General features: G+C 61.9%; 3 protein-coding genes across 4 annotated transcripts; 2 read left to right on the top strand and 1 right to left on the bottom strand.

Moving 5' to 3' along the window:
• Positions 1–299: 299 nt before the first annotated feature.
• Positions 300–9,865, bottom strand: NDOR1 (NADPH dependent diflavin oxidoreductase 1). Of its 2 annotated transcripts, none has more exons than XM_045883592.3 (14): positions 9,592–9,865; positions 9,166–9,194; positions 4,610–4,707; positions 3,611–3,709; positions 3,423–3,524; positions 3,123–3,332; positions 2,586–2,707; positions 2,257–2,477; positions 2,065–2,172; positions 1,753–1,867; positions 1,471–1,617; positions 1,272–1,390; positions 1,102–1,196; positions 300–1,018 (listed from the first exon to the last, which is right to left on the bottom strand). In XM_045883592.3, exons 1-14 carry the CDS (start codon positions 9,863–9,865, stop codon positions 874–876), a joined length of 1,884 nt encoding a protein of 627 aa, XP_045739548.2. In that variant the 3' UTR covers positions 300–873. The 2 variants fall into 2 exon arrangements, with proteins under 2 accessions (XP_045739548.2, XP_045739545.2); XM_045883589.3 differs by having other exon boundaries at positions 9,166–9,243; positions 9,592–9,832.
• Positions 9,866–10,095: 230 nt separating this feature from the next.
• Positions 10,096–11,389, top strand: TMEM203 (transmembrane protein 203). The gene has a single exon (XM_045883588.3). The coding sequence runs from the start codon at positions 10,096–10,098 to the stop codon at positions 10,504–10,506; it is 411 nt and encodes a 136-aa protein (XP_045739544.1). The 3' UTR covers positions 10,507–11,389.
• Positions 11,390–13,775: 2,386 nt separating this feature from the next.
• Positions 13,776–22,195, top strand: TPRN (taperin). The gene is given in 5 exon segments (XM_045883587.3): positions 13,776–13,814; positions 13,816–15,606; positions 21,154–21,391; positions 21,472–21,578; positions 21,686–22,195. Coding segments are annotated over 5 exon segments (2,223 nt in total). The 5' UTR covers positions 13,776–13,790; the 3' UTR covers positions 21,749–22,195.
• The last annotated feature ends 883 nt before the right edge of the window (positions 22,196–23,078 follow it).

The following is a 23,078-nucleotide window of genomic DNA, read 5'->3' as shown; positions in this document are numbered from 1 at the left end:
CCTTCTTTCCAGGGCCCGCTTAAGGCTGCCCCCTGCTCGACAGAGCCAGGGCAGACCTTGTACAAAGTGGGCAAACAGCCGGCACACATCACAGTAGAATCAGACCCCTAAGTATTGCAGCAAAGATGGCTGAGCAATGGTGCAGTGCCCACCATGGACGGCTGTCCCCATCCAGACCCACTGTGGGCCACCCAGCCCCCCGAGGCACCACGAGCTGTCCCCATCCAGACCCACTGTGGGCCACCCAGCCCCCCGAGGCACCAAGACAGTCACAAGGAAGAGCAGATCAGAAGCAGCCACCCAGAGCCCACAATTTATTCCTGAGGCTTTCCAGGAGTGGGGTGGGGAAAGTCTGACTGGCTGGTGGGCCTCCTCCCACTGCTCTGGTCCTCACTGACTTCCAGCCTGAGCCCGAGCCCCGTGAGGCCCTGAGACAGCACCGGGTGCTTTGTGGCAGAGAGTGACTGGGAGCCTGCTGCCCCTAGGGCAAATGGGGGGGTGGCATCTGGCACTCCCAGGGACCCTGCACCAGCTCAGAAGGCTCACTGGGGCTCCCTGCACCCCAGGTTCCTATGCTGTCTGGGAGCCCCTGATGTCCATCAGGTTGCCTGCTCCTTCCTGAGGCACCGTCCCTACGCAGGGTGATGCAGCCCAGGGACAACCCTGACCAGGACCCAAGTTGGGGCCAGTGGGGAAAGGCCAGCAGGAACCCTGGATGGGGGCAGGGTGGGGTGGTGAGTGGGCAGTGGCGTCAGGGCTGAGTATGGGACCCCAGGTGGACTGGAGTGAGGCTATGCAGGGGACAGTGGAGGAGGTGATGGTGGCCCCCCAGAGGGCAGTGGCTAGAGTGGCCGAGGCCGGCAGGACGGCTCCTTAGGCCCACGTCTCACTCTGGAAACGCAGCGTCCGCTGGAGCCTTGCAAGGTAGGTAGCTGCATCAGGGCCCGAGAGCCCACCCTGCTCCTGGAAGATCGATGTCAGGGCTTCCGACACGTCTGCTGGCATGCACTTGGCGTTGCTGGAGAGACAGGCCAGGAGAGCTCAGTGTGGCTGGGACCCCCGAGGGCCAGCTCCCACCCCCACCCAGCGGCCCAGACTCACCCTGCCAGGTAGAAGTAGGCACCCTGGCGGTCCAGCAGCTCCCATACCAGCGGCCCGAGCTCTCGTAGCCGATGCTGCACATACACCTTCCGCTCCTACAGGGAGGTGGCAGGGGCTGGGGAGGTGAGTCTGCATCCTGGCCCCTTCCCCTTCCCTCCCAGCACACCCACCTGTTCCCGGGAGAAGGCCGTGAAGAGTGTCAGGCAGCCCCTCCCCTCCAGCTCCATCCACTCAGCCTCCCAGTAGAAGTCCTGGTCGCGCAAGCGGCAGCCAAAGAACAAAACGTTTCCTGGGGGAACACAAGGTGGCCTCTAGGCTTGGCCCAGTCCAGCCCCAGCTGCCGCCCTGCCCGAGATCCTGTGTGCTCACCGCTCTGACCCTGGGCCACGCGCTCCTGGACAGCTGCTCGGAAAGGGGCCACGCCAGTGCCAGGGCCCACCATGATTACAGGTGTGCCTGGTGTCTGTGGGAAGGTCAGGCCCCCAGGCCGCACCCACAGCGGCACCTGGACAGGTCCTATGGCAGGAGAGAGGAGGCATGAAGAGGCTTCGAGGACCAGGGCCCTAGCCCAGGGCTGGCCGTGGTGCCCAGGGGAGAACAGAGGCCCCGGGCCCAGTCCTCTACGCCCACCCTCCGGAAAGCAGGGGCCACCTTGCCCAGGATCCAGCGATGCCAGCCAGGAGGAGCAGAGGCCCCGGCGGGGCTCCTTGAGGCGGGTCTGGTACTGCACCACAGCCACGAGAATCTGCAGCCTCGAGGGGTGAACCTGGGGGATGCATGGTGGGTGCCCTGATCCACTGCTGTCCCTGACTGCCACCCCGGCTTCAGGCTGCACCCACTTCACCCAGGGCTGGTCTCAGACGTGGGGTAGATGTGGAGGGTCGGGGCGACCTCCCAACCTATATGCCTGTATGCAGCATGGCCCAGCGTCCCCGCCCTGGGCTCTGCCCCACAGGCCCTCACCAGCAGAGAGGAGGCGATGGAGAAGGCCCGCGGACGGATCGGGGGGATGAGGTCCAACAGGTAGTCTGCGGGGATGGCTCCAGCCGTGTGCGGGAAGTCGCACAGTACCTGGGCAGAGACAGCCTCAGCACGGCCCCGCCTGGCTGTGGCTCAGAGCCCCGGGCCTGCCCGCCTGCCCACACCTGCTCACACCTCCAGGATGGTCCTGCGAGGCCGGTTGCAGTAGGAGTACAGCTCCTCCTGACCTTGGGGGGAACTGAAGTGCAGCAGCTTCTCCCGCTCCAGCTCATGGGGAGAGAGACAGGCCAGGAGCTCGAAAAAGGAACGGCGGGGCACGCTGGCGATGTCCAGGTAGTGGGACACAAGGTGCCTCACGGAGCAGGGCTGGGGCAGCCGCGCAGGGCAGGGCACACCTGCAGTGGGGGGCAGGACCCGGGGGAGGGCTGAGCATGCCAGCAGACCCCACAGGGTGGGCAGGACGGGTGGCCACGGCCGGGCCTCCCCTGGCCCCTGGTGCTCACCTGGCTCCCGGGGCAGCAGGGTGAAGTTCTGGTCCGGGTCCAGGCCCAGCACCTGGCAGAACCGCTGGGTGTGGCTGGCCGCGTTCTCGGGCTGGATCAGCACCACGTCACCAGCTGCAAAGCTGTGTGGGAAAGCCGCCGGGAAGAGTGAGACGGGTGTGGGCAGGGCACCGGGGGTACAGGGGAGGATGCCGGGGGCACAGAAGCAAGAGTCCAGGGAGGGCTGGGGTGAGGGGTCCTCGGATGGAAGTGTCTCCCTGCCGCCTGGCCCGCACCCCTCCACCCTGCTGAGTGCCTGCTCTCCGGCTTTGGGAGCAGACCTTCTGCACCGCCAGCCACGGCCCCCCAGCCTCAGCACCCCCAGTCACGGACCCCCCAGCCATGGACCCCCAGCCTCGGCCCCCCCCAGCCACGGACCCCAGCCTCGGCTCCCCCAGCCACGGAACCCCCCAACCACAGACCCCCAGCCACGGCCCCACAGCCACGGCCCCACAGCCACGGCCCTCGACTGCCCACCTGGTGTCTCGGGCCCCTCACCTGAGCCCGGAGCCCGTGATGTCGAACTCCATCAGCCGAACGTCCTGGAAGTGCGAGGGGCCAGTGACTCTCTGGTTGGTGACCATGGGTGCCAGGAAGGGCTGCCGCTCGGACGGGGGACCTTGAGGGTCTGTGCCGGCCACACGCTGCCCCTCAGAGCACACCCTGGGGGCCGCCGGGAGGAAGTGCAGTGTGAACTTGGAGGGCAAACTGTGGAGAGGGCACATGCCAGTCAGGTTGCCGGTCAGTCTGCTGGCAGGGCCTCTGGCCGCTCCACTGTACCTGTCGGCCCACACTCACGGGACTCCGGCGGGGATCGTGCCAAGGTCAAGGGGCACGGGGTACAGCCCCAGCACCTTCCCCCATAGATCATGCAGCCAGGGGTCGACGGCAGCATCAGGCCTGGGGAGAGAGCGTGTGAGGGCTAGTCTGAGGGGCCCCTGCTCCTGGCTGGGCCTGCAGGGCAGCGCCCCCCCCACTCCACTCACCCCAGCTCATGCTGGTCATCGCCCAGGCACACGGGCAGGAGGGCGCGGCCCCCAAGCTGCAGCAGCCGACGGTGTAGCTTCTTGGCCACAAAATTGAACCTTTGGAGAGAGAGCGAGGCTCGGGCAGGCCCCAGCCCCGGGGCTGCAGGGCGGCGAAGGGGAAGCAGCCCCAAACGAGCCCACAGCGCCTCGCAGGGAACGCTGTCAGCAGGAGGGGCTCCCCACCCCCCATCCCCCTCGTGCCTGTGTTTGCACCGCCACGCACAAGTGTCTACGGGAGGCACAGAACAAAGCTCCCCCGCAGAGGAGTGTCACACCGCTGCCATCCCAGCCCTCCTCCGGCCGCACCTGGCTTTGGAGGCGGTGGCACCCACCCTCCCTCAGCCCCCGCGCCACACAGGTGGGGGGTTTCCACGATTCAGTGACCTGACGACTGGCATACCCTTAAATGCAAAGCCCTTGGTGCTGCTTTAGGAAGGAAAAGCAACAGTACCCTTAGCTTAGGACACAGATGTGTCCTGAAGATCTAAGAGGTGGTCACTCCACCATACCCAGGGAAATAGTGGCCTTGGGGGTGGCTCCCAGGGGCTGGGGGCCTTCTGTGCCCCTCGCTTGTCCCCACTGCACTGCTCTCCGTGCTCTTTGTACGCCCAAATATCTCCTGACTACGCGCTTTCCTAAGAGTGCGAAGAGTCAGTAGGACTTTGCTGCCCTGGGTCTCATGTCCACCTAGGATGCTGGCCAGGTCCAGACATCACCCCCTGCCCTAGAAGACATCCCCACTTTGCTGCCCTGCCAGCCTCCGGTCTGTACCCTGCACACCCTTCGAAACCTAGCTGCTCCCCAGTGGCCCCTGCGGAAGCAGGATGTGCAGCCTGGTCCCGGCCCAAGGTCCAGCAGGAGCCCTGGCGGCCCAGTCACCCGTCCCTCTACAGGACGCTTTGTGCTCAACCCCGAGGACAGTCCCTGTGGGCCAGCAGCCCTCCTGCCCCTACTCACTTGGCGTATGAGGAGTCGCCGAGGCCCAGGACAGCAAAGTCCATCTGACAGAGGGAGGTCGGTGGCAGATTCTTCCGGAATATGAACCTCCAGAAGTTCTACAGCCAGAAGAAGCCAAGTTAGAGGCCCTGCTCTAGACGACCAAGGTCCCAGGGTAGGGTAGGGAGGAGGTGCATGCTGGACCCACCCTGCTCCTCTAGACCTTTGTTATTAAAACAAGACCGGTTTTTATTCTATCAGGATGGCAAAAAAAAATTGGGAAAAGGCACAAAATCATAAAAAACAAAGTTGCCCGGGGGGCGCCTGGGTGGCTCAGTAGGCTGAACCTCCGATTCTTGGTTTCAGCTCAGGTCTTGATCTCAGGGTCGTGGGATTGAGCCGCATGCCAGGCACCACGCTGCTCAAGATTCTCTCCCCTCCCTCTCTCAAGTAAGTAAATCTTAAAAAAAAAAAAAGCAAGCAAGCTGCCCCAGAGCCACCACCAGAAGGTGGAGCTTCACCCCATCCTGGGCAGAGGGCTCGGAGAGAAGGCTGCTGGGGTCCAAAGCGGGGAGGCCACAGCTGCTGCCTGCCCCTCCCCAGCTCTCCCCAAGGTGGGGGAAGCCCCTGCTTCTGCTCGGGTCTCCCCTGGGCACAGCTACGCCTCCGCACCAAGAGTCCTGTGTCCTGAAGGCCCCTCCACCCCCAGCTCTGAACCCCAGGCGGCCACAGGCACCCCGTGCCCCCCCAGTGGTCCTCGCCCCCCCTCGGTGGAAGGTGAAGTTTCTCTCCCTTGGAGGCCCCTCCGGACCCCGAGTTCCCATCAGCGTGCTTGGTACTCAGTGCTGCCCCCTCGGCTTCCCACCTAACTCGCTGTGCAGGCTGAGGACCCAGAGCTGTGCCTTCCCCGGGGCACTCTCATCCCCATTGTCTGGCCATCCCAGACCCCCAAGGTCACAGCCCGGTGCCTCTCCTTCCCACCGGGGGGCACTCACGGTCCTGGGCCACTCTGTCCCAGCCTCCAGAGGCACTTTCCCAACACAGATCACCTTCAGCCCGCGGGGGCCTGAGCCCTGGTGACACCTACTTGTGTGCGGTCCAGGACTTGAGCTGCACTCCACCTCCCTTCTGCTTCTTAGCTCTAGAGACAGAGGCCCACTGGGGTGGAGGGACCCTGGCCCTGTCCAGGCACAGCTCTGCCCACTGGCCCTGAGCCACCCCTGGCCTCCCCAAGGACTGTGCTGCTGGGGACTACACCCGCTCTGCCTCCGGGGACCTCTCCTGCGCGCTCCTCCTTAGAGACCGGTTTCCGGAAGCCTGCAGAGAACGTCCTTCAGGTGCTTGCTGAGAAGCAGCCCAGCGAACATACACTTCTCACAGCTCTGCATCTGAGCATGCCCAGGCCCTCCCTTCACAGGGACCGGCAGGTTAGTGGGCACACTTCCACGGGAAATCCTCTTTCCGAAGAGCCCGAGGCCCTGCTCCAAGCTGGTCCAGCAAGGTCTCGGGGGCCGAGAAGCCAGTGTCCTCCCGTGCCCTGCTGTCTGTCCCCAAGAACTGCAACCACCATGACGTGCCTGGTGGGAGCCTTTCCATCCAGGTAGGCCCTTCCCAGGCGCGGGCGGGCTCTCTCCATTCTGGGACATTGTGTGACTCTCTTTAGTCAGTTTCTTCCCACTCTGTGGTTCACCTTCTGAGGTTACTCGAATGACCTTAGGGTTTGGATTTGTGTCCTAGCTCATTTTTTGTTACACATTCCAGTAGAATGTCTCAACTCCACTCTTTGATCTTTTCAAGTTTTCCTGACATTGTTTTCAAGAGCATTTCCTCTGTTTCCGGGTTTGTCCTGTTTCTGTGCTCTTGTCCCATGGGTGCCGGGTTCTGGAGGGTCTGTCCTGTCTCTGCTCCTCCAGGTTACGTCTGCGCTTGTCTTGGTCTCTTTCAGTGGCGTCCTTCCCTGAGGGTGTGGTGGTTCTTCACAGTCCCCTTGGACTTAAGCTGACAGAAAACCGTGAGTTCGGGCCTGTCACCCAGTGTGGGTTTCATGGCCAGGATCCTGCTGGGTCTTCTGCTGTGGTTACTCACTTTCCCGACAGAGGGCTCCCCCTGTCCGCTCCCTGGGAGCCCGTGCCTGACCTCAGGGTTCTGAGGACCAAGGCAAGGCAGCCAGCATTTAGTACACAGCTGGTCACTAAGCCGGGTCTTCAGCAGCACCCATGCCCCCTCCTCCGTGTCCCTGGGACCTCATTCTGCAGCCTCTCCAAGGAGCCTCCAGGCCCTGCTGTGGTTGGGAAGGGCTCTCTCCTGTCCACCTCCATGGTGGGGTCTATGCCTGCCATCTTCCTTGTCCACCCTCATCCAGGGATGACCATCACCTCCTTTGTGCTGTTGGTGTCTGATATCCAGTCTGTACCCCAGCTGACCTCCTAGAAGTCTTTGTCTCCCCTCCCCTCCCTTGCCCTGTGTCTTGGGTATCCACCCTTCACCTCCTGCTTTTGATCGCCAGATTTGCCTTCTCTTCTGTCCCTCTTCCTGTCTGAGGAGACCCCTCCTGATTGTGCTGGGGTCTCAGCCCCAGGTCTCCTATATCATTCCCGCTGTGACCCTGTTCTTCAATCTTAAGCCTCTTTCTCCCCCAGTCTCCCCACTCCCAGCATTTAACAGGTCTCTCTCACCTTTTTTTTTTTTTTAAGATTTTATTTATTTATTTGAGAGTGAGCAAGCAAGCAAGAGAGTACAAGCTGCGGGGGAGAGGCATGAAGGAGAAGCAGACTCCCTGCTGAGCAGGGAGCCCAATGCAGGACTCAACCCCAGGACTCAGATCATGACCTGAGCCGAAGGCAGATGCTTAACTGACTGAGCCACCCGGGTGCCCCATCTCTCTCATCTTATTAATACTTTCTTTCCAACCCCTTAGCCCCAATCACAGCCAGAATCTTTTGTTTCCTGTAGGCTCCATGTTGGGTGCGGAGTTTAAACTCACAACCCTGATATCATAACCTGAGCTGAGATCAAGAGTCAGACACTTAACCGACTGAGCCACCCAGGCGCCCCTTTTGTTTAATGTAGAGACATTCTTAAGATTCTCTCTACTCACTTAGTTGTTGACCCCGTGACTCACTTCTCTCCCTGTGAGTCACTGAAACTGCTCTCCCCAAAGTCACCAGCAGTCCCTTTGCTGATAAACCCTACCAATGCTGCTCAGGCCTTATCTTACTTTACTTCTGTGCAGCTTTGAGTGCTGGAAACCTTCCTCTCAGAAGTCACCTCTGTGCCCTTGACCTTGGATTTGGTACACTCCCTCTTTTTGCTGCTGGGGCCACTTTCCTGCCCCTCACAGGCTTTCCTCCACCTCTCATGCCCTTGGTTTTCAGGGCAACCTGTCCCAGGAGAGAGGGAGAGCTTCCTTTCTCATGCTTCATCCAGGATACTTGCTAGGAAGTAGCTCGGTTGGAGCTCCATACCAACCTTGCATCTCGACCTGGATGACTCCTAGCACGTGACCTCCCTGGTCTCTATCTCTGTGCCTGGAACTACCAGCTATTCTGGTCCCCGAGCCCGAATCCCTGTTTGATTCCATGTCCTCTCGATTCTACCCTGACATCTCCGGAGTGTGTCTATTTTTCTCTACTGCCTCCACCCTCCTGGTCCAGGTCTCCAGTCTTGCCTGCACTGTGCATACTCTGGAGCTGTTCTTGCTCTCCTATAGCCTGTCCTCCCCTATTGACAAGTGGCAGTTTTGCTAGAGTACAAATGTGACTGTGTCACCCAGTGGATTCCACAGCCCTTCACTTCAAGTCCATCCACCTTACTGTGGCTGCTGGGCTCCTTGGGATCAGGTCCAGCTTCCTGCCTCTCTTCTCCCCTCCCACCCTGATGCTCTCCTTGGCTCTGTCCTGCTGAACTGCTTTCTACTCTTCCCAGAGGTGGTCTTTCTCCTCTGCACAGGCTTCTCCCTCTTGCCTGGCCAGCCTCCACTTATCCTCAGGACTTAGCCTACACGCCTTTCTTCTCGAAAGCTCTCCCTGAGCCCCTAGGCTGGGCTAGACAGCTTTTATGAGTGCCTCCATGACATCTGGTACTTTCCCTGGCAACATGTATCTCCTAGTATTGTAACTGCCTGTGAAAGTTGTTGCTTGTGCTATGAGGTGAGCTCCATGAGGACAGAAATAGGTTCATGGCTGGATTCCCAGCACTAGATCATGCCTGGAATAGAATGTGTACTCAAAAGATGTTCAAAGAACTGAAGAATGTTCTGGGAAGGTCCACCAGTTTTGAAATACACACGTAGACCCAGACCTGATTCATACACAGCCCTGGAGAAAATATTACAGGTTAAAATGGAGAACAAGGCTATTCGGTGGCCTGTGAAGAGTTTATTAGGGAGGACAGCCAGAGCCAGAGCCCCAGCTCCATCCGAAGATACCCTTCCCAATCCATAGCTGACGTGCAGCAGCAGGTAGAGGAGGGCAAGTGTTTATTGTGCTTCTGGGGCTCTCCAGGCAAAGAAAAGAGAGCGAGGGTCCAGGGCAGTGATCTGAGCTCCCGAGCAAAGAAAGCCTTCAGGTCGGCCTTACCTTCATGTTGTCAGGGGGATCTCCTTGGCCTGTAGTTGCACAAACAAATATCACCAGGGGCTCATTAATCAGATTCACCTCAACAAAAAGACACACGTGTAAGACCTCGGGCTGTAACGACGAGGCATCCTCTCCGCAGCCCGGCGCCCTCCCTCGCTCATGGCGGTCGGACAAAAGGTCTCGGCGAGCGCCCGCGAGCGGCCGGCCGGCCCTTTTCCCCTGCAGGTTCCACCCTCCCACCTCGCCTGCTCCCTCCCTCCACGCGCCGGGCCAAGCCACTGTCCCAGGTTCTCCCGCCCCCTGAACCCGCCGTGAATGAAGGGCCCGCCGTCAGACAAAAGGCGGCGCCCCGCGGTCCAGGGCTCGGAGGGAGGCGGCGCCCCCGGCCGGCTCGGTCGCCCCGCCGAGGCCCCAGGGCGCCCTCACCACTGAGTAAGAGTCCAGGGCCTGCACCCGGCAGTCGAGCCGCCGGCGCCGAGCCTCGCGGCCCAGCCGCTCCGACACATCCTGAGCCGTGCCCGTCTGGCTGCCGAAGAGCACCAGAAGGCCCGGGCTCGGCATCGGGACGACCGGGAGACGCCCGCACCCACGCACCGCGCCGGCCACCGCTCCCGCAAGCCTGGGCGGCCCTGACCGGCGAGGACTTCCGGCTTCCGGCGATGGCCGGAAGTGACGCCCTCAGGCCGCGCCCGCGGGGCATGGCGTCCGAGAGAGGCGGGCGTCCGCTCGCGGCCAGCGCTGGGTCCCGGGCCAGGGCCGGGGTGTTGGCGGCACGCCAGGGCCGAGGGCCGGGACAGGCGCAGCCGCTCGCTGTCTCCCGCTCGCAGCAGCGGCGACGGCGGCAGGCGCCGGCGAGACCCGCGGGGAGAGGAGGAGCAGCTCCGCCGGCGGGACGCTCGGCCGGGCCCCGGCCCGCGCTCAAGCGGCGCGATGCTCTTCTCCCTCCGGGAGTTAGTGCAGTGGCTGGGCTTCGCCACCTTCGAGATCTTCGTGCACCTGCTGGCCCTGATGGTGTTCTCCGTGCTGCTGGCACTGCGCGTGGACGGCCTAGCCCCCGGCCTCTCCTGGTGGAACGTGTTTGTGCCCTTTTTCGCCGCCGATGGGCTCAGCACCTACTTCACCACCATCGTGTCCGTGCGCCTCTTCCAGGACGGAGAGAAGCGGTTGGCCGTGCTCCGCCTCTTCTGGGTCCTCACGGTTCTTAGCCTCAAGTTTGTCTTCGAGATGTTACTGTGCCAGAAGCTGGTGGAACAGACTCGGGAGCTCTGGTTCGGCTTGATCACGTCTCCAGTCTTCATTCTCCTGCAGCTGCTCATGATCCGCGCCTGTCGGGTCAACTAGCCTCGCAGAAAGGCCGGAGAGAGAACTCTGGATAGCTAGGATGCTGGACCCCAAGCTGAGGTCCCACTTCCACCGCGCCAAAGGAGAAGTCTGGGTCTGAAAGCAAAGTCAGCTCCTGCCCTGGCGAGTGCCCGATTTTCTCTATACCGATCATGTCTAAAAGTGTTCCCTCAGCAGGGCAAAAGAGAGCAGCCTTGATCCTGAAAATGTATTTCTTGTTATTTCATGCTTTGAATAGCTAATCCTGAATTGAGATGCTGAGAAGGACCCAGGCCAGACAGTGCAGAGTTCCTCTGACAGTTGGAAACTGCATATATGTAAAATGCCCCGATGGGCTCTGAGTATTTTCATGGATCTTGGAAGAGTACTCCTTGTGCAAAGGCTGCAAAGCCGGACTCGGGGATTTCCTCTGCCCAGCGGCGCTGACCTAAGAGCCCACTGCCCCATCCATCCAGACAAGACTTAGATGCTTGAGCTCTAAGTGGTGTAAACGAGCTTGTGTCTCCTCCCCTGAGCCCCTGGGGAGGATGGCCCTTTCTTCATTCCAGCCCAGGCAGACAGAAGTATGTTGAATAAGCATGATTGGGACCCTATATTTGGAGATCTGCCACCTGAGAGAACTTCGCTTATAAAGCACTGCTTAGCTTCCTATCCCAGTCGATTGCAACTTTTCCACCACCTTGTGGCCAGCACTGTTAGCACACCTGAGACAGATTTAGGTCTCCCTAAGGGACCAGAGAGAGGAACAGCTTTGATGCTCACAGGCACTGAGACCTGCAAATGGTCTTGGCCCACGTTTGTTGGGCTGGGGTCTTTAGTTTAATGCCAGTCAGGTGCCAAATGAGAACGTTTGCTGAGATAAAAATAAAATAAGAATGTTTTGCTGAGATGTGCAGTGGTTGCCTGAGCTCTTGAGGGTGAAATCAGATGAATGCTGAGATGCTGCCCCCTGTGTCATGTAGCTGGTTACAAACTGTGGGAGACTGGAATGTACTAGAGCTTCATTGGTGGGTGGGGGCATTCCCTCGGAGAAGCCTGTCTTCCTGCCCGGGGAGCCAGGGTGAAGACAACATAGGGTAGGCCTGTGTTGAGGCACTGCTGAATAGTTTGTGTGACATCAGAGCCTTGTCTTCCTGCCAGTGTGTGGTCTTTATAGGCCTTGCGGTGGAGCAGGGGTCAACAAACTATGGCCTGAGGCCTGTTTTTGTACTGCCCATTAGCTGAGAGTGATTTTTTGCATTTTCAAAGGGTTATAAAAACAAAGAGCATGTGACAGCAAGTGAATGTGGCTTGCAGTTGGCACTCTTGGCCTTTTGGGTCAAATCATTCTTTGATTGGGGTGGGGAGTGGTGCTGTTCTGAGCATTGTAGAATGTTTAGCAGCATCCCTGGCCTCTACTCACTAGACGCCAGGAGCACCCCTCACTTGTGACAAGCAGAAGTGTCTCCATACATTAAAAAGTCTGGGAGACAAAGCTGTCCCTGGTGAGAACTGCCTAAAAATAAAATATTTACTGTCTGGCCCTTTACAGAACAGATTTGCAGACCTTTATTTTAGTGAAGCAGCTTTGTGACCCTCTGCCTAGAATGGATGCTGCATGGCCTGAGCCATTGAGATGCTTGCGTTGGAGACTGGTCTGGTTTGTCCCACAGCTACAACAATGTTTTCTACCTAGGATTGGCATAATTTGTGTCAAAATCAGAAGATGAACATTGCCAGTGGGTTTTCTTTGTTTTGTTTTATATTTTTATTATTTAAATTTCATTTACGTAATTTCTACAGCCAATGTGGGGCTCGAACTCAGGACCCCGAGATCAAGAGTCGCATGCTTCTCTGACTGAGCCAGCCAGGTGCCCTGGGAGTGGGTTTTCTTTTAATGTTATTTTTAGGTTGCATGTTTTGTTGTATCCTGTTTTATTTTGTAGTTCAGAATTGAGCCATCCTGTTGCTATAGAAGTGATGAGCATAAGACGGCTTAGTTTCCTTTGGAAAAGTGATTTGATCAGAGTCCTGAAAAGGAGACACTTGACTTCTGGAAGGCTGAAATCCAGTTTATTTTCTTGGCTTAGTAGAGTGGAAAGGAGTAAGTCAATGTTAAAGTAGTTGTCGTGCAGACCACCATGGGGCCCGGAAGCTGAGAAGGGCACCCGGGTTGAAACCTGCCCGCAGTCTATGTGGAGCCCCAGGTGTCCTTGGAGCCCTGTCGCTGAAAGGTGAGGGCCGTAGAATGCAGTGGTGCCATTACTGAGCAAGTGCTGAGTGCAGGAGAGCTGAGGGGAAGACAGGTAGCATCCCTCTGTGTCAGTGCCCCCTAATCTCGTCTCCCCTTGGCTTCACTGGGCCTCAAAAGTGTGGTGGGTGCTGGGAGTGAGCTTCTTCACGGCAAGGGCAAGAAAGCTGGGCCCTTAAGGTCACTGGCACCCCTACTAGCCTTGGGATGGGGGAAGTTCAGAAGATGAAAGAGGAGCGTGGGGAGGCAACAGGGTGGAATGTACAGCCTGGCTTTCGTGGCTGTCTGCATTGGAGAGCTTTCTCTCTCCAGCTTCTGCACTCCTGTTCCTGCTCAGTGGGCCCTGGATGGCAAAGTGTGGGGTAGGGCTTCTGCTACTTGTGTGAACAACAGAGTGAGTTCTGGGGGCTGGCAAAAGCTAGGGGTTCCTGAGAAGCAGTTCCTCAGCACTGCGTGGGGCTCCAGCATTAGCCTCTCCCAAGTCCTGCAGAGGACCTAGGACCCCAGGTGGGCAGTCCCTGAACCAGCGGGGACAGCTTTCCAGTCCTGGGCAGGCCCTTCTTCCACTGCGTTCTGAGCGTGAGGAACAGGTGGACTGGGTGCTGGCACGGTGAGGAACGACCGAGCCCAGCCAACGTCACCCACCTAGCTGGGCCCAGGGTCACGGGGGGCACCGCCGGCCTGGACCCGGCCCCGCCGGGCTCCGCCCTCCGGTCCTCGCAGGCCAATGGCGCAGAGGCGGAAGTGGGGCCGCCAATGAGCGGCGAGGGGTCGGAGGCGTGTCCAGGAGGGCAGTCCCAATGGCAACCGGCTCGGAGCCTGGCGCTCTCCAACTAGGCCCCCCGGGAAAGAGAGGTCAGGGAGCGCAGTCTCCAATCAGCGCGGCTGGCCATTCTCCTCTGCCATAGGTGGGGCCGCGGGGAGCGGGGCGGGTCCGAGCCGGCCCCTCCCCAGGAGACGGCGGCCGGGGGGCGTGGCCGCGGCGCGAAGGCCGGCGGCGGGCGGAGGCCGCAGTTCCCCGCGCGAGCGCTGGCTCCGGCGCCCGCTCCGCAGCATGGCCGGCCTGGGGCGGCCGGGCCCGGGGCCCCCGCGCCGCGCTGCCCGCCTGGAAACGGGAGATCTTGGAGCGGAAGCGGGCCAAGCTGGCCGCCTTGGGCGGGGGCGCGGCTCCCGAGCCCGGGGCCGAGGCGGGCGCGGCGGAGACCTCGGAGCCGGCGGCCGAGCGGCTCGTGCTGGCCGAGAGCCTGGGCCCGCTGCGCGAGAACCCGTTCATGCGGCTCGAATCGGAGCGGCGGCGCGGGACGCGGCGCGGCGGGGGCGAGGGGCCGGCGGGGGCGCGGCCGGTGCAACACCTGCTGGAGCTGTACCGCCGCGTGCCCGGTGTGCGCACCATCCACGCCGACAACATCCTCATCATCGAGTCGGCACCGGGCTTCCCGCCCGCCGGCCCCGGCCCGGGCCCCGGCCCGGCCGCCCGCATCCGCGCCGCTGAGGTGCTCGTGTACGAGGCGCCGCCGCCGCCGCCCGGGCGCGTCAGCCGCCTGCTCCAGAAGTTCGACGCCCCGGCCGCGCCGACCCGCCGCGGGAGCCCGGAACGCGGACGTACCCCGCCGCCGCAGCCACCGCCTGCTCCCGGCCCCGCCGCCCGGCGCGTGGGTGAGGGCGCCGCCTGCTTGGAGCCTGAGCGCCGCGCTACAGGCCCCGGGGCGCGGCGCAGCGACTTCCTGCAGAAGACCGGCAGCAACTCCTTCACCGTCCACCCTCGGGGCCTGCACCGCAGCGCGGGCCCTCGCCCGCTCCGCAACGAGCCTGCAGCCCCCGCGTCCCGAGCCGGCGCTGCCAACGGCCTCGCGGGCTCTGCGCCCGGGCCGGGCGAGTGGAAGCCAAAGGTGGAGTCGGGGGAGGCCCCCGTCCACCCGCCCCCCAGCCCCGGGACCCCCAGTGCCACTCCAGCCGCGTGCCTGGCCTTGCCCACACCCAGCCCCGCCAGTGCCACTCCCAGCCAGCGCCAGTGGGTCTCCGCGGCCACCAGCGCCAATGCCTCCTTTGAGATACGGCCGGCCTCCAAGCCAGACATGGATGGGATCCCTGCTGGGGACCTCCAGGCCCGGGCCCTGGCCAGCCTCCGTGTGAACTCCCGAAACTCCTTCGTGTTCATCCCCAAGCGCAAAGACTCTGGGGCCCCTCCTCCTGAAGGGAGGCAGGCCAGGGGGCTGCCAGAGAGCGAGGTTGGCTGGGCCTCCCAAAGCCTGGAGCTCGAAGCCCAGCTGGTGCCTGGAAGGGATAGCGTGCCTGCCAGAGCGAGGAGCCCCTTGGGGGTCGAGGAGGGGGCCTCCCCCAGGCCAGCTACTGCCCTCGTGGACAAGGCTGTTCAACAGCAGAGGCTGTCCTCACCATCCCTGTGTCCGTCAGCTGCTGCCGAAGCTAAGCCTGCCCAGGGCCTCGGGGTTCCCAGCTTGGCCAAGAACGGCAGGGAGCCTGGGAGGCCAGGGTTGCCTGTTACCTTCATTGATGAGGTGGACTCAGAGGATGAGGTCCCCCAAGAAGCCAAATTGCACTGCTTGGGGGCTGGTGGGCCTCCTTGGTACCACCCGCACCCCACTGGGCCTGGGCACCCGTCAGGGCGCCAGCCCCGAGGTGGCAACACCTTCACTGTGGTGCCCAAGAGAAAACCAGGGCCCCTGCAGAGCAATGGGGAGCCCGGGCCACAGGAGGCTGAGGAGGAGGCAGGCAGCTTGTCAGATCCCCCTGCCGCCCTGGGGACCACACTGAAGAAGCGCTATCCCACCGTGCATGAGATTGAGGTGATTGGTGGCTACCTGACTCTAGAGAAGTCCTGCCTCACCAAGGCTGGCTCCTCGAGAAAGAAGGTCAGTGGGGGGAGCAGGGGGGAGAGCCACTGGCTGGGAGGGAGAGAGAGGTCACGGGTCACAGAGCTGTGGGTCTAGCATGTGCCCGCTTCCTAGGACACTGGGCTTGGCTGGAGGATGGCTTCTTTGTGGACCAGAGGAGACCCTGGACTGGGTGGCCATGCAAGCTCCAGGAGGGGCTGAGCTGGGGAGGGAGGATCCCTGGTTTGGGCTCCAGTAGAGCCCTAATGGCCCAGAGGGGACAGCGTAAGGTGTACTTTGTAAGGCTGTGGGGAGGTCAGTCCAGCCAGCACCATGGCTGCCGTTCTGTTCCTGCGGCTGCATCTGGAATTGGTGGGGCACACCTGTCTCATCGTGGGTCCAGCTGGAACAAGTAGTTCTGGGCCTCTTGGTTCCACGCTGGCCCTGGCTTCTTGGCCTTCTGGAGTCCTGGCCTATGTGGGTCGCAGGTGCCAGGACAGAAGTGGGAAGGCACCGGAGGCCTGTGATTTGGGTGTGGTCAGATCCCTACCCCACTGTCAGCCTAGGGGTGCAGCACTGGGAACCACTCAGTGGGAGGCTGTCAACTCCCCCAGAAGGCATGTTGGCCTGGAGCTCAGCAGGACCTGGCTTCATGCAAGTGTTTCTTGAACGTCTAGCGTGTGCCAGGCCTGGGGTGTGATGCTGGAAGCAGTGTAGACTCTCCCCCTCACTGGGGAGGATGGGCCTCAGGCAGAGACCCAGCTGCAAGACCAGGAGCCCTGCTGGAGCCTTAATCCCCATCTGCCCAGTGGCCTGGAACCCTCTGGGCTCAAGGAAACGTTCCTCAGATTCTTCCTGGTCATTCTAGCATCTGGGTCCGGCCCAGGGGCAAATTCCAAAGCCAGCCCCACCTGACCCCCATCAGCAGACGCGGGGCAGTTGTGCCTTGCCCTGGAACGGAGATGGCGCCTGGCAGGCTTCTCCGTTGGCTCCATTGAAGCTACCTTTGCCACCACCCTCAAGTTCCTTGGAGCGATGGGGGTGGTGATGTGCTTTGTGTCACCAAAGCCCCCCGTCGCTGGTGTGGGCTGGTTGTCTAATCACGTGAGCCACCTCCTCCCTCTCTTTGCCATGGGTTGGCCTTGCACTGCTCTTCCTGCATGTATCCTCCCCTCCTCCTTGGGTGAGGGCATTGGTGCTCCCGCCCGCTCCATCTGCTGGGACAGGCGTCCACACCCACCTGCCTTTGGTACTTCCGGTGGGCCCATCTTGCCTGCCTGACCTTGACTCACCCTCTCTTTAGTGCTATGGGCCACAACTCTCCCACCCTCGCTCCTGCCCTTTGCCGTGGTCCTCAGCCCTACGTCCCCACTCCTGCTCCCTGACTGTTGACCCTGAACTGGGAGGCAGTACCTTTCCTTGCTGGCCCCAAGAAGTGGAGGTGATAGCCCCCCACTTTGTGGTTGAGGAACCTAAGGGTGGCTGGAGGTCGTGGGGCAGGAATTGAGTGCTAGTTTCTGTTTCTAGAGCCCCTACTCCTTCCTCCCCCAGCTGGGGAAAGCGCTGTGGGGGTCATTTGTGGCAGGGTTGGGGTGAGAAGGGCAGGAGGAGGTGATGGGAGGAAGCAGGCCCTGGCCCAGAGTGGAGAGCAATTCAGACCAACCTGGCCCTGATCTCTGTGCCAGCCTGAGGGCGTTGGGGGTCCAGATGGATTGCCTGGCAGGGCCAAGCGGCCAAGCTAGCCCTTGCCAGAGCAGCACAATCTATCGGAGGTGACTTCTGGCTTGTGAGCACTGCCCCACCCCCTGCACCAGCTGCCCTGCCCAGGAAGAGCCAGAACTCCTGTTGCGTGGGGCAGAGGTGTGGGGCCGCCCAGCCTTCAGAGCAGTCTGCATTCCCTGGAGTTCCTCCTGACTGTAGCCCCTGGGCATTGCTCCCGCTATTCCTCCGGACCCTGGGCTGCTGGACCACTCCAGCCAGCCTGTGGCTTGGATCATTGTCCGGCTCGCCCCCCTCCCGACTGGGGACCTTGGGGCCCACTGCTCACCTTGACCCCTGCATGGCTGGCCGACTGGGGTAGTGGTGGGAGGGGCTGGGGCCTTTCCCAGGTGGCAGGTGAGGTATGGCTCTCCTGGGCAGCCTGCCCCGGAGCCGGCAGGTCTGTGTGCTGTGCCCTTGCTGGACCTCGGAGGGCTATAGCCCTGTCCAGGGTGGTGGGGGTGCCCAGCTGGACAGTGTAACCTGGGAGGCCTGCCTGGGGGGACCTGTCCCGACTTGGTTGTCTCTGGGTAGAATTGCAGATGTCCTATCTGTCCCTCCCCTGACGGCCAGGCAGGGGCTAGCTGCTGTGGGGCATGGTGGCCATGCCCCCTCTCACCTCTGCCCCAACCCCCAGGTGGTGGTTGGTGGGACTCTCCAGCTGCTTTCCTCACCCGCCTCCCACAGGGTTGTTGGGTTGGTGCTGTGGGCCTCTCCCCTTTGTGAGGTGCCCCCGGCCAGGCTCCTGCATGTCTGATGACTCCTTCCCCTCCCCCCTGCCCTCCTCACCTCCTTACCTGCTGGTTCTCTGCGCAGCCTGAGTGTGTCAGCGTCCCCAGAGCTCAGTCTGCGACACCCTAGGCCATCTGCCCTCACCTGTGGTGTAAGTGCCACCCCAACACCCCAGTTTTGCTGGCCGGGTCGTGGCCCTCAGCCTCACTCGGGTGCTTAGAGCTGTGGTGCAGCCAGCTGCCCTGGGAACCTGCTTCCCCACCTGCTTTTCTTTTTTTTTTTTTTTTTAAAGATTTTATTTATTTGAGAGAGAGAGAGCACATGAGAGGGGGGGAGGGTCAGAGGGAGAAGCAGGCTCCCCGCTCGCGGGACTCGATCCCGGGACTCCGGGATCATGACCTGAGCCGAAGGCAGTCGCTTAACCAACTGAGCCACCCAGGCGCCCCCCACCTGCTCTTCTGCACCCTCCCACCTCCCCTGTGTCCTGCCCCCCCTTCTCGCCCTTCCCACTCCCCCAGGTCTTCTGCAGGTGCCCCCCCGCCCCCATGTGGGCTTTCTAAAGCCCGGTGCCACGAGAGCAGGCTGGACCCTGCTCCACCAGCTTCCCCACTGGCAGAGGGTCTGCCCTGGGCTGGTGCTGCACTTGACTGGGGGCATCAGGAAGCAGGTGTGGGAGCTTTGGCAAAGGCTGTGTGGGGTGGTCCTGTTGTGCCCCAGAGTGCAGACTGAGTGGAGGATGGGAGGAGGCGGCTGTGTGCTGGGGAGCGAGGGCAGGGCGGTGCTCACCATCAGCACGGGCTGGTTGAACCCAGCTCCCAGACCAGAGTCCAGGGTGGACGCCCTTCAGTAACCCAAGCTGGGTGTGCACAGGTAGGGCGGGGTGAGGGGGGCAAAGGGCCTGTGGGAGGTGGGCCAATCCAGGAACCACCTGCCGGCTACGCTTGGCGCAGCGGGCAAAGTCCCCCCCTCCCCCCAGCCAGGTGTGCATGAGTGCCAGCCCCTGGCCACTCCCAGCTTGTCTGCTCGGGGCTAGAGGCTGGCCCCTTCCCAGCAGCATTCGTCACAGGCTGTCCTGTGACCCAGAGACCTGCACCCACAAGGAGGCCTGTGAGCCCCACCGGGCTATAGAGTGTGGAGACTGAAGGGGAGGTGGGATGTGACCCAAGCCCGGGGCCCCAGCTGGGCGCAGACAGTGGCCTGGGAGCACCGCCCGCCCCTGCCTGGCCAGGCCGTGCCAGGCTCAGTGCCCCATGTGTGCCCAGCCCCCTCGGTCTCCCCACTAGGAGCTGGTCATGTGGACTAATGAGGGCACACTAATCCAGCCGGGCCCTGGCAGCCAGCCCTTCCTTTGTCTTCAGTGGTGGGGGATGGGCCTGGAGGGCCCAGGGTCGTTGAGGACAATGCTGTGGACCCAGGGGTGACTGGAAGCCCCTGGGTTGGCAGTCCCGTCCTGCTTGGGCTTCTGTCCTGCTAGGCCTGGGTGGGTGGGGGCAGCTGGAGGGCTGGGGCGGGCCTGTGTGGGGGCAGGGCAGCGCAGGTAGAGAGGGACAGTGCACCTTCAAGTGACAGGAGCAGGTATTTTGCTTAGTTTTGCCTGACTCAGGTGGTCTGCACCTGCCTGCTCTTATCCATGACCACTCGTATGTGCAGCCAGCTGGGACAAAGAAGACGGGGCCTGGGCCTGAGATTTGCCCAGCGGATGTCTGTGTGTGCACCATGCTGAGATGGGGATGCCCACCGCTGTGGGGGCTGTGTGTTCACGGGTGGTTGTGGGAGGAGCGTGGTGGGGTGCCAGGAACAGGTGCCCTTGTTTCTGGGCACTGGCTCAGCCTGGCATTGCCCCCTGAGACCAGTGCTGGGGGGTCCCTCTGCTGCCCAGGCCGTCCTGCTGTCCCCGGGCCCCATGGTGCTTTGCCTGGGGGCCCAGTTCCTGACTCCGGCTCCTTCCAAGGGAGAAGGAGGAACTTGAGCCGGCTGCTGGTGTCCTGTGCTCGGGAGTTTAATGTTTCGAGCTCCCGTAGGGCTGCCCCCATCTGCTGCAGGCTGGTGGCTCTCGGATTCATTACCAACCTGCCGGGCCTGGCTGAGCCCTGCTGAGCAAGCGTGGGGGGCCTGTGGCTGGGGAGGGGAGTCCTGGGTCAAGGAGGGCGAGGGTCTGCCTGCAGTCCTGCTCTTTCCTGACCCAACTTCCTCTCAGAGCCAGCAGCCTGGCCTGGACTCTGAGGCTGTTGGGAGAGGAGAGGATTTGCTCAGGCATGAAATTCTGTAGCCTGCGAAGTGGACAGGGTGGACTCGGGCCACATGGGTAGTCCAGGTGGGAGGAAAGGGTCCCCACAACCCCCACTGGGAGCAGCTTTGCTCTAACGCTGACTCAGTCTGTAAAACAGGGTGATGGCCTTGGTGCCGCCTTCCTGGGGCTTGGGTGTGCCAGCCACCCTGCTTTGTCACTTTGTGGGGACCCTGGGGCTTGGGTGTGCCCTGTCCTTGCCCAGCAGCAGTGTCCGTGCTGAGCTGTGCAGGCAGCCTCATTCAGGTGGCTAGCGAGCCAAGATGTGAACTCAGTCCTGGAGAGAGGCCCCAGCCGACAGCAGAACTGCTGGTAGCTGAGAAGGTAGGGCCTCCCAGAATGTGGGCCCCCCGAAGTACGGTCCACCTGGACCCTGCTCCTGCCCTAGAGCTGCCATAGAAGCTTCTGGAGACCCTGAGGCTTTGAGCTCCTGCTGGCTTCGATCTGGTCCTGGGAGGGGTAGGCTACTTGAGGTGACTTGACCCTGGGCCCGGGGTGGGAAGCGATGGATGGGGCCTGGGATGCAGGTGTTTAGACACACTGGCCCTGGGTTGCCATGGGCATCCAGACCCAGTCTTCCTGGGGTCCTTCTGGCCCGGGCCTACAGGGAACAGGTAAAGGAGTTGTCTCTGATGAGGGGCAGCTCCTTCACCTTTCAGCTCCTGAAGGGCTGATGGCATGCTCTGCTACCCGCCTGGGCCTGACAACCTCTACCATATTCTTCGGGGTCACTGGGCCCAGCTCGGTCGGGCTCAAGTCCCGCTGGTGGCCAGGCAGCAGGGCCCCACTGATGTGCCTCCTGCCCGTAGATGAAGATCTCCTTTAATGACAAGCGCCTGCAGACCACGTTTGAGTACCCTCCTGAGAGCTCCCTGGTGCAGGAGGAGGAGGCTGAGGCCCAGGAAGGGGTGGAGGAGGACGAGGAGGAGGAGGAGGAGTCCAGCTCAGATGGGGTGGTGGAGAAGCCCTTTGCGCTCTTCCTGCCCCGAGCCACTTTTGTGAACAGTGTGGGGCCTGAGAGCCCTCGCCTGCCGGACGGCAGCTCAGGTGAGTGCCCGCCTGTTAGAACGGGTGGCCCAGTGGGTCGCCCGGGCCACACATCCACACGTGTGCCTCTCGGCCCGCAGGCCTGTCCAGCTACACTCCAAAGCACTCCATGACCTTCGGTAAATGGCAGGGGCAGACGCTGGAGCAGGCTCCAAGTGAGGGAGAGCCCGCACCAAAGGAGGTCATGGTGAGCAGGGGTGGGACTAGGAGGGCAGACACGGGACAGGGTGGATGGGGTGGGTCTCTAATGCCTGGATGAGCCCCATCCACTCCCTCCGTGTCCCTCTCTCTCAGCTCACCCCTGCCAGTCAGAATGACTTCTCAGACTTCCGCAGCGAGCCAGCTCTCTATTTCTGACCGCGGCCCTGCCAGGATGGCCAAGGCTGAGCCCTGGGAGCCGGGCAGTGCCCAGGAGCCCTGCCCTCATTCTGCACCCCCCTTCTGCCCTGCCAGGCTCTGCCCTGCCATATCCCACCCTCCCTTCCTGGGGCCTCACAGCTGTGCTGGTGCTCAGCCTGAGCCTAGGGCCCTGGGGGCTCCTGCCTCCCCTGGGGCTGAGTCTTGCTCTCCAGCCCTGATCTGGGGGCACTGCCTGTGGAGGACGGACAGGGTCCTGCTGGACACCATGCCCGGCAGCTGTCCGATGTGTGTGAAGGGCCAGCTTGGCTGCCTGTCCTCTGTGGGGCTTTAAGCCATTCCCAGCCCGCACCCCCCAACAGCAGACCTCAACCCGCCCACCCTCTTTGTGATGAAATGGCAAGTCTTGTGTTTGATGATGGATTCAATAAATAGCACTGGACAAGGCCACTTCTGCCTTACCGTGTGGTCCTTGGCCGGAGAAGCAGGGAGCAGGGCTGGGCCTGGGGGGCTCCCCCGAGGCCCTGGCAGTGGGGAGGAGGGTACGTAGGAGCCTGGCTAGGACGTCTGCCCAGGTATGGGGGTGGCCGTGTGTGGCACCCCCACACATTGCAACCACATGTGGTCCAGGCGTTCACTCCCTACCACCCCCTTGTCTGGGAGAGGGACCTTCCTGCGAGCACTTCTGGCCTTTGGGGCCGCCCCCTCCCAACCAGGGCTGACGTAGTGGGAGCTGTGGTGGGAGGGGCACTTCAGGCTTGCTCTGGGGTCTGGCACTCTGGCAGGATGGGAGTGCTTGGGAGGGGATGAGGAGCGGGCAGGGGCTGGGCAGAGCCTCCTGTGTGGCTCAGAAAGCTACCTGACCCACAGGAACCTGCAGCAAGGTTGTGGCAGGCAGACCACTTCCCTGGGGTCGGTGCTAGCGGCTGGCAGGCAGACCCAGCAGATCCCGAGCCGTGATGGGAGATGCAGAGCCGCCTGCTCAGCAGCAGCCTGGAGCTGGGGAGCTGGGGCTGTTTATGGTCCAGGCACTGAACACAAGTGTATCCCCCCTGAAAAGTCAAGCCCATGAGGAATGGTGCCTGGCCAAGCTTGGGAAGGAGGAGGGTGTTTTTAGTGTTTTCCTGGGCGGGGTGGGCCCGGGTTTTTCCAGACCCTCTCAAGCAATACATGCTTCCCAAACCTGCCTAACCCCTCCAAGCAGTAGTCGTAGGGACCCCATAGGGGCTGACAGGCCAGCAGATGGTCGCAGAGAGGACTCGGGATGGAGGACTGGGCCCCAGGCAGCGTGGAAGGCTGGAAGCGTGCGTGCTTGGTGTGACCAGAGACA

This window comes from Mirounga angustirostris, unplaced genomic scaffold (genome assembly GCF_029215605.1).
Source record: "Mirounga angustirostris isolate CCGP_5_RB_7025 unplaced genomic scaffold, mMirAng1.0.hap1 SCAF_15, whole genome shotgun sequence".
Taxonomy (NCBI): Eukaryota; Metazoa; Chordata; class Mammalia; order Carnivora; family Phocidae; genus Mirounga; species Mirounga angustirostris.
This window is presented reverse-complemented; position numbering and strand designations above follow the sequence as displayed.